Raw genomic sequence first — 10,647 nt, 5'->3', positions numbered from 1 at the left:
TCTAACCACGTAAGCACAATAACGGACTAGATACATTAGTTACCAAATACGAACACGACATTATGTAAGAATGATTGATACTAATTATCTCGCGTCTTACTATATACTATTGATGAAGTACTCAGTTAGTAAGAAATATTGCAAGTTAATAGTGATTACATCTTAAAGATATAGCCTCACGCTGAATTTTGGCAAACGATTAAACCTGTTTTTTGTCTTCGGTAAAAATCTAAAAGTATACACAATGGGCCATGTGTGCTGTGCTCACTGTAGGGATCGAATTCTAAATTTTAGTATTATAAATAGTTAAACTTATTGCTGAGTCACCAGAGGGGGGGGGACTAACATTATGATAACAATAAAATATTCATATATAATTTTATCTTTAAAAACTGCTGTATTTAGAGTAGCCTTTCAATGTCAACTTCAATGATGTGAGAAAAAGGACCTCCACCAAAGTGTGACGGTTAGAGTAGCCTTTCAATGTCAACTTCAATGATGTGAGAAAAAGGACCTCTACCAAAGTGTGACGGTTAGAGTAGCCTTTCAATGTCAACTTCAATGATGTGAGAAAAAGGACCTCCACCAAAGTGTGACGGTTAGAGTAGCCTTTCAATGTCAACTTCAATGATGTGAGAAAAAGGACCTCCACCAAAGTGTGACGGTTAGAGTAGCCTTTCAATGTCAACTTCAATGATGTGAGAAAAAGGACCTCCACCAAAGTGTGACGGACTATTTACTTATTCTTAAACTATTCATCTAATTTCAATACGTAACACACAATATTACCATAAATCCGTAGCTGCAATAAAAAGGAAGCAACTGATGTAAGCGTCTGCTAGGAGAAGCACAATTGGTCATGTTCAAAATGGCGACGTTACATAAGGAAACGAAGTACCTGTATGAGACACGTGCAATGTCGTTTTCTATGGCTAAAAAAAAACAGTATCAAAATGTGGTAACACTAGCAAGTAAGTGAGATTAGCGCACGTGTAAAATCGGATAAATAACTCATTTACCTAATAATTACTATGTTAAGCTTCCTCTGCAGGTCATTTTTTAACGTCTTCTTTTACACAACGTTATAAATCTCGTGACATAAAGTTCTTCTGAGGCAAAAGCTATAACTAGCGAGCAATTGTTATAATCAGGCAAGACCATAATTATAGTCTGAGTGTTATAATCAGGCAAGATCATACATATAGTCTGAGAATTAATTGCTATAAACAAATAGTGTACTGTTATTACTATAATATCGTAAACATAACCAGTAACTTGGTTCTTGTAGCGCGCGAATTAAATGTTATACGCAAAAAGTTGAGTATTATAAGCTGCCGAATTGTTATAATCGAACATTTATTATTGTTAAAAGTGAAGGAGACATTTACGTGATTCAATAACTTTTTCAACCTCTCAGGCAGTAAATAGAAAAACGGCTATGTAGTTGTTTTCTGTCTCTGTTTCACTCACAATAGATACACAAACCCCTGGAAGACATCTTTTTAACTATGCTCTTTAGTAATCCAAATTGATTGATGCTTTACGTCAAGCTCGCCACGCTTGTAGTTTCGCGGATAACCTAATGAATTCTTGATAAGATTATTAAAAATTGTTAAGTTAAAAAGGGGGATTAGGGATTTTCCCAAAAAATAGTAATACAGAAACATGATAGGCAATTTAAAGTGAAAATGCAATCGCAAAAAAGTAAACAAACAAGTTTAAGGTTTGAGAGATAGTGTTGACATTATTTCCTCAAATCCCTATTTTGACTCTCCTTAATAGACATGAAGTCAAAACAGGGATTTGTAGCTTGAGGAAATAATATGAACACTATGTCTCAAACCTGAAGCTTGTTTCTTTACTCTTTTGCGATTGCTTTTTCACTTTAAGCTACTATCTTGTTTCTGTATGTTTTTTTTATGTCCATCATGGACATAAATCTGTATAATACCAATACTTCCCTACTTGAAACAGTTTAGTTTAATGACATACGTAGTTGGTATATGATGCTCTCTTGGAAAACAGTGACAACCTTTGGATTGGCTTCATGCAGATTGGATGGCTGATATCATTGTCACAGTGTTTTCATTGATAGTGATACTGCATGTATGATCACTATGATGCATGGTAATCAACATACCACATGTTATGTATATGCTTGTAAAATATATATATAGTTACTGTATGTATAACCTGTAGCTATATAGGGAGTCTGTAAACACTGGATTGGAAGGACTACTGAACTATAATTGAATGGTGCATGGATCAGATTTTGCAACAGCATAAATTTCATACATGCTTGTACATGCAGTGTATGTTGATTGGTATTTATATCTATAGGCTTTATACTTTTTTAAGCTGTAAAGCCGTATATATATAGATAGCCATATGAATTTTCCAAGTTATATAGATGCATAGATATTCAATGCAATTTAAGACAATGTGTCATACTATAATTGCACATATATATATATAAATAAGCATTTTAAATAAAAAAAACTGATCTTTTCAGCAGCGTCGTGTCCGAAAGGTCAGGAAACTTATACATAAACAAATGATACGCGACATAAATGCAATTGCAACAATAAGTTAATAATCGCTTTGGTACATGTGTCATGCATATCATTTAAACATTAAATTACATCCACGGCCTGCACGCAGTTATATAGATATGCATATAGTAGATTATGAGGCTCCATATAAACCACAGACGATCCAGTGTCAACGGTTATACAGCCGCTATTAGTTGCTAAGTAATCAAATAAACTTAAAAACAACTACCCTACACAGTGCGCAATGGTGCATTTAGTAACACTGCTTAGGTTCTATTACAGTGCTCACAGCCATTTTGGCTGTAGGTCGGCGGAACAATATTAAATAATAATAAAGAAGAACAAATGGGCAATTCTTATTATGAACCATTACCGTGATTCATGGTAACGGTTTACATGATTGGATTTGTTCTGTTCCGCATATCTGGATGAGGTAAGAAAGGGTGGAGTTAAAGTTATGTGGGTTGGAAAAGTGAATAGTCATACACTGAATATAACGAAGAGAGCCCAAGAAAATATTGAAAAGTGGTGTTTTACAAATATAGGAGTATTTGATTAGAGGTTTTCTATTAAGAAAAAAAAAATGCTACTCTGTTCTAATATCAATTACGTCATCGAAGAAACTGTGAACACTTCTTGACTGATTGATATAAACTTCTGTTGTTTTCAAAATACAAATGTATCGACAAATGTTTTTTTAAAGCAAACCATGCTTTTCGCAAATGCGAAAATATGAAACATTTTTTAAACAAAGCATAAACAACAAGTAAGCTACATTTACACTCACTAACATACGTAACAATATTAGTCCCCACAAGGGACATTATACACATCATTAGAGTGGCAATTTTTTGATAGATAGGTTAGATAATTAAATATATATGTATATGTTAAAACATATAAAATCTCATCGTATTTGGCATCTCTGGGGTTCTCTTTTATTTATGTTTAATGATATTTTGCAGCGTTAATGAAAAAAAACCTTCCACTTTTCATCATTTTTTCAATATATAAACGTCAAATAACAAGGTGATGCGTCATTCGCAAACCACCATGATTTTTCTAAGTCCCCCCCTTAAAAACTGTTCGAAATGTGCAACCTTGCTATTAGAAGACAATGCCATCCTTTCGTTCAGGTTAGAGCTCTGCGGGCTACTGTGATGTTCTGCTTCAAACCATCCACCACTTGAGCTTATGACAAACATCAAGTGTTTGATGAATGTTCATAAGAAAAAAGTGTAATGGGGTAAGATCAGGAAAGCGTGCAGGATCTCTATACAGCAGGATCACTTCCACACTTAAACAGTAAGGAATTGTCAATAGCCACGACACTTGAAATCCTTTAAGGAGGGATTAGAGTAAATTAATCTATGAGACCTTGAGCGTGATCAAATACGTCAATCGAAATGGTTTGACCTCCTGAGTCCAAAACTGTGATTAGATTTTCAAATTGGTCAATAGGTGGCGGAGCTATGAGTTAAAAGTTTGTACGTGAAAAAACAGCAACAAAAACTCGAAGCCATTCTATGAGCCACTCTGCCGCAGCTAAAAAAAACATCAACAGAGAGTTAGCGAAACACAAATATGATTTACAAAAAAACACAGTAAAGGCGGGACTTAGAAATGTTATAGTGGTGTGCAAGTTTTGCATTATCCTGTAGTAATAATCCTTTGTGATTATGTTTCACAAGCTTATAGTTTTCAAATCGTAAGCACGCCATTAAATAAACGGAAAAAAAGAATATAATGAAAAACAACCACAGCAGTTAACAAACGTTTTCTTGTTTGGTTTGTTTTGAATTTCGCGCAAAGCTACACGAGGGCTATCTGCGCTAGCCGTCCCTAATTTAGCAGTGAAAGACTAGAGTTAGTCATTACCACCCACCGCCAACTGTTTGGCTACTCTTTTACCAACGAATAGTGGGATTTACCCTCACCTAATAACGCCCCCATGGCTGAAAGGGCGAGCACTTTTGGTGGGACGGAGATTTCAAACTGCGAGTCGAGTGCCCTAACCACTTGGCCAAACGTTTTCTTAACGAAGTCTTTTGCTCAGTATAAAAGAACACTAAGCCAATTAGGCTTAGGGCAAGACTGCGAGTCCATAAGTAGTTACCGTTAAATGTTTTTTGTTGTTTCTCTTTAATTTTCAAAACACTTTCTTTGTTGGTTTATTTCAGCGAAACATGACATTGAGCTATGTATTACGTCCACCGCGGAGAATCGAACCTCATATTTTAGCGTTGTAAGTCCATAAACGTAGGAGAAATCAAACAGGTTACACTCCGATATGAGATGAGCTAACGTTATTTACATGTCTGTCGTTATATGACTTAATCTCGATGTTAACTTCTCCGTAATGATATATATGGCATATTCTGATGTTACCTTCTCAGTTCAATGATTTAACAACACTTTGATAAGTAGTATCAGGCTATATGAAAGAAAATCGAGCACTTCTTTAAGTTCAATGCTTGACTTAATAACTTTATTCCTTCAGAAAGTTCACCGAGTTTCAAACACTCGTCTTTGAAATGGTCTTTGAAATGTGGTTTGAGTGCGAGCACTTTATAAAGTAAGCACTCACTTGGTTTTTGTTGAATGTGCGGCTTCTCTGACAGCCTTAAGTAAGCCATTTTCATTACGAGCCCCAATAGTAAAACAGATATCCATATGTTGTAACATGGCTAGTGATAAATTTAATCAGAGGCCAAGGAGCAATAAGGCCTTGTTTTAACACCTCCCTCTATAACACGGATGAAGGGTAAGATATTTATTTAAGTGTTATATTTCTTTCACCAACTGGCAGGATTTTAACTTTTAAATGTGATAACAGTATTGTCACTTGCTGCTTATTTTCTTTGTGTTCTTGTTTATTCTGAATCTAAATATATTTGATTATAAAATCCGCAAAGGTTAAGCCTCAAAGTTTTTCTTTCTTTTGTTTTCCTTTGATATATTTAGGAAAATTTCCCGCTCATATACATTAACCTGCCATCATTTTTAGCCATGTTAAATTATTGAAAAAAAAAAGTGAGCAAAAAAGAGCCCGCCCACTTGCTTTCTTTGTAACATCCAAGACTTAACCTTATCGGCAACACTGGGAAATTCCCAATCTAACAAAAACTTCGGTGTTTCAATGCTAAACCGTATACTTACGCAAACTTAGTTCCACAAAACTGAAACAGTTTGCATTAGTTTTAGGACTTTATAACATATTACATTCTTTTCAATGACAAAAACATCGAAATAATTTTGCTACACTCTTGAAAAATATATCAAACACAGACATTATGTTTTTATCATTTCTATATTTTATGATAAAGTACTGGGGAATTGTGCGTGTGCTGTATTTGTAATATATATCTGCGTCTCCCCTCATTTTTTTGAACCTCAAACAATGTGCATACGTTATGGGTCCTTCGTAAAACTTAATGAAAAGCTAAAACAAAACAAAAATTAACACCGACATTAATTTGATTAAGTATTTCCGTATAATATCGGATCATATTTAACCGCTTTTACAACAAATTAGCCCCCCAGTGGCACAGCAGTATGTCTGCGGACTTACAACGCTAGAAACCGGGTTTCGATACCCGTGGTGGGCAGAGCACAGATAGCCCATTGTGTAGCTTTGTGCTTAATTCCAAACACACACACATACAACAAATTAATCCTCTATTGCACATTGTAACTTACAGATAACAAATAGTTGTTGTTTAATACACATACAAGCGGTTCAGTTTTGTAGTTAAATGTTCTTACTTCCAGGTAACAGTATAAATAAACTATGGAATTACTTTCATTGGTTCTTCAGTTGAACAATGTTACTTCTAGGTAACGTACCCATTTATAACTTACCAAAATATATTAAAAACAACAAGATATTTTGTGCAATATATACCTATTTAAGCAACAAATTTAAATATAACAATTTTTCTGACATAATTTCATAATGCGTAGAATATAGGGTCAAAAGAGTTAAATCTAGAATTCTAGATGACCGTGTTTTGGAATGGGAGATGTACGTATATGAAACATTTGATAACCTTTGATTTAAATACAACAGATGAGATCAATATTACAACAAGACTGAAAATGTGTTCACACTCTTGATCTATAGCGGGATCGGCATGGCCAGGTGGTTAGGGCGGTCGACTCGCAATCTGAGAGTCGCGGGTTCGAATCTCCGTCACACCAAACATGCTCGCCATTACAGCCGTGGGGGCGTTATAATGTAACGGTCAATCCCATTATTCGTTGGTAAAATAGTAGCCCTAGAGTTGGCGGTGAGTGGTGATGACTAGCTGTTTTCCCTCTAGTCTTACACTGCTAAATTAGGGACGGCTAGCGCAGATGGCACTCGTGTAGCTTTGCGCGAAAATTCAAAACAAAACAAACAAACATCTACAGCGAGTACAATAAAAGTTTCCGAAAATAAGAGGTCGTACAAAAAGGGGGAAAAAACATTTTGCTGCACTTTATTATAAACCGTCCCGTTGAGGTTTTTCGCTGAATACTAAAATTTGAAATTTTCTATTTCGTTTTGTCTTTAAAGGATGACATACTGTATTTGGTTTGTATTACTGAATATTTTATATTCATCATAAATTCTTAGGCCATCAGTTACATCTTAACTTTCGTACATTTCTGAGCTTTTGTTTACGTTACTTGGATATCCTAATTTTATGTATCAATTATTTTCAAAGTTCTTCATCGCATCTCCTCTCTTGGTGTAAGTTTATTTTGTAAACATAGAGAATCTTTCCTGAAATTGAAAAATAGCGCTTGAAAAATATGTTATCTTCCTACTATATATAAGTATATGGATTACATTTTTTTATTCAAAATGTAATCTTTGTTATGAAAGACGAAACTTTCTTTTTTCGTATTATGTATAATTTGCTTTCTGTGTTTTTTGTCAAAAGCTGTTTCTTCGCCGCCTAATTTATATACAGGATAATAATGAAACTTAACGTTACAAACACTACTGGTTATTGATGAGAAGAGCTGAGAGCGGCTTAGTGGGTAGAGTGTAGGTTTGCAGATCCGAGTTTCCATGGTTTGCATCCTATTACAAATAAAAAAAAATAAAAAAATGAACTCCGAACTTTGGGGCCATGGGTGCGTTATAAGAGTGACAGTAAAATTCCACTGCTCGATTAGCACAGCCCATGAGTTGGCAGTGTTGACTATTTGCCTTTCCTCTGTATTATCACCCCAAAATTAAGGGCGGCTAGAGCAGGTAGCTCTCGAGTAGCTGTAAGCAAAACATTTCATCAAAACGAAATATGTTTTTATCTATTTACAAGGAAGACTTTTGAGAACACAAACCTCCATCATTAACATATTCGTGAATCCAGACGTCATTTTTGTAGAGTCGGCTGCCAATTCTTCGTTGTCTCGGTGAAGAGACGCTCTAACCACCAGAGGGAGTGGAGACGACAAAATTGTAACAGCCACTCTGTAGATCTGTCCTGGACGAACATATTTGGAAGCCAAAGCAATATAGCGACTGAAAAATAGAAAAAAAAACAACAACAAACAAATATATTAATTCATGCAATACACTACTGAAGTCTATAGCGAGATATCGATATGTAAAACACACTTTCTATACCTGTGAAAAAAAGTCGTTTCTTTTTTTTGTTTTTAGCTACATATAATAACAACCACAACAAAAAACGTGATTGGACTTTTGCATCAGCTTGAAGGTGAGTTAGCGTTTTAATGTGACAAAAAATTCATAGATAAATTAAACAATAGTTTAATTGCACAAAGAGTATTATATTCTGGGACAGCGCTTCTCAACCGGTGGGTCGCGAAAAGGCTTGAGATTAGAAGGGAAAAAAATGTTGCAAAACAGCAAATGTATAATGCAAACTACATAATACCTCGCAAAACGCTAATTATAAATTAATAAAAAAATTTAATAAATTGCTATAGAATTTACGCTTAAATTACGATATATATATATATTGAAAACGGGTGGGCGGTTGATTTTATGTGAAAGTAGCAGGATTGGCAACATTCCCTGCAATGCGTACAGCCGTACGCATCACCACATCATAGCAACCAGAACATAGCAACCAGAACATAGCAACCAGAATATAGCAACCAGAACATAGCAACCAGAATATAGCAACCAGAACATAGCAACTTTTATAAATTTCTGCGGTAGGCCACGTGAAAATTCTTAAAGTTTTGGTTTAAAGTTCCGCGTTACTAAAAAGGTTGAGAAACGCTGCTCTTTGACAATAATGTTTTTATAGTTATCAAACCTGATAATTATCTCATACCTAGAAAAACGCCAGACAGTAACCTCTATATATATACAAATGCCTTTAGCAGTAATATCTTGCTTATATTCACTGCACTACATTATAACCAAATCCCAAACATTCGCCTTAAAACGACCGGGATCGCCATTCCTGAAATGAAAAACAGGTACAATTCTTTTGTAATAATATTATTTATGGACACTGAACACACAAGAACGGCTCCAGTTTATTCCAGGTGAGGGGGTTAATGTGGGTTAGACAGAACTTGAGGGGGTTGCACTCTACACCTGGTGGGCAAACATACTGTAGTGTTTACAAAGTATATCAACTTTATCAGTAAGTATTGTTTGTTGGATACGAGGCTACAGTAGTGACTAAGCACATTTTGAGGTAGTTTAAGTTTCAGCGAGCCTTCCCCCCTTCTCCCCCATACTACCGCCTCTGTGGGCACAGTCAGTACTAGAAAGTGACCGTTTACGCAACTTCAACTCACAGTTATTAAAGGACAAGTGAATGTTTCATGAATAACACTATAAGTACCATCGTTTTAAACAGATAAATACAGGAACACTGAAAAAGTAAACCCTTTCTTCGGTTGAGCCTTCTAAAACACGAGGATACTCTAGACTGTGATAATGAAAATTTGGAAAGCAAAAAAGTAACGTATATTCAGATATGAAACAAAACTTTTTTGCGAGTCCTATTTTTGTCTCAGTTACAAGTGGAACAGCAAGACTTGTACTCTTTTCTTTCAGCTTATATCCTACTTTCACATCTTACCATAAAGATGATCCATTATCCAAAGTTGGATGGCTGGATTACCGTAAGTCTTTTTATGGTAACCGAAAACTATTGATGTTTTAGAATTTTTGCCCTAGAAGTGGGATAACAAATATCCTGAAATGAGGCACAAGACACAAGAACTTAAACAATTAAACGAGCCAATTATTATTATGACGTAGGCTCACTATAAGTAAATTGTAATTGACTATTCAATTAAACATGTTAATTTTTTTTTGTCCATTATACAAAAACATGAAAGATAAATAATTATATCGGTAGGGGGAGTTCGTGCAGTAGCTATTATTTTTTATCGTAAGATTCAGTGTAGTTGTTAGTCGTAAGAATATGCTGCCTCATATCTTCTTGAAACTACAAGTTTCAAACGTCGAAGTCAGAGTGACAATACACTTCCTGCAAGAATTAGTTTCTGCTGTGATTTATGATCACGAAGGCTGCTAAGGTAGGGTTGAAACTACTTGAGTCATACCTACTGCAGGCTAAGTTTCATAACACAATAATATAATATCTCTCCTTCCCCCCGCCCTGTTTTTCGCATAGTTAAAAGGAAAAAGTTTTCAGGCTTTCTTGAATATTGTGCTGAGAAGCATGCTGTGAAGTCAGGGTGAGGTGGATATTCATTGTTCTGTAGTGTTAGGAACATGTCTCGTTAGCAGCAACAAACCAATTATACGGACTCGTTGGAAATCTGAACCCAGAAAAGATACTACTTAACTAAAGTTGAAAAAAAATACATACACACCCATCCGAAATTAACAAATGGAAATAATAATAATAAAAAGGGTGAGCGTTAAACTACTTAAATCTAGTTAGAACGAGTCAGAACCGGCTTTCGCTGAGGAAGCAATGTTTTTTTTTAAACAAGAAATAAAGTCTATTAATGTATTATTAAAATTTCATCAACACAAATTCTGAAGAAGCGAATTTATATCCATCAATCTACACACACACATATATACATATATACACACATATATATATATACATACATATATTCATATACACATATATAT

At 35.0% G+C, this 10,647-nt stretch overlaps 1 protein-coding gene across 1 annotated transcript in view; it reads right to left on the bottom strand.

Annotated features, from left to right (window-relative positions):
* LOC106478544 (CD109 antigen-like) overlaps positions 1-10,647 on the bottom strand; it is a 98,884-nt gene that overhangs the window by 61,730 nt on the left and 26,507 nt on the right. The window contains exon 2 of the mRNA XM_013939093.2: positions 7,887-8,067. Within this exon, the coding sequence (XP_013794547.1) occupies positions 7,887-8,067 (181 nt within the window). The remainder of the gene's footprint in view (positions 1-7,886; positions 8,068-10,647) is intronic.

The sequence above is a fragment of the Limulus polyphemus genome, unplaced genomic scaffold, assembly GCF_000517525.1.
Source record: "Limulus polyphemus unplaced genomic scaffold, Limulus_polyphemus-2.1.2 Scaffold223, whole genome shotgun sequence".
In the NCBI taxonomy this organism is placed as follows: domain Eukaryota; kingdom Metazoa; phylum Arthropoda; class Merostomata; order Xiphosura; family Limulidae; genus Limulus; species Limulus polyphemus.
Note: the sequence above shows the minus strand (reverse complement) of the source record. Positions and strands in the feature narration are given on the sequence as shown.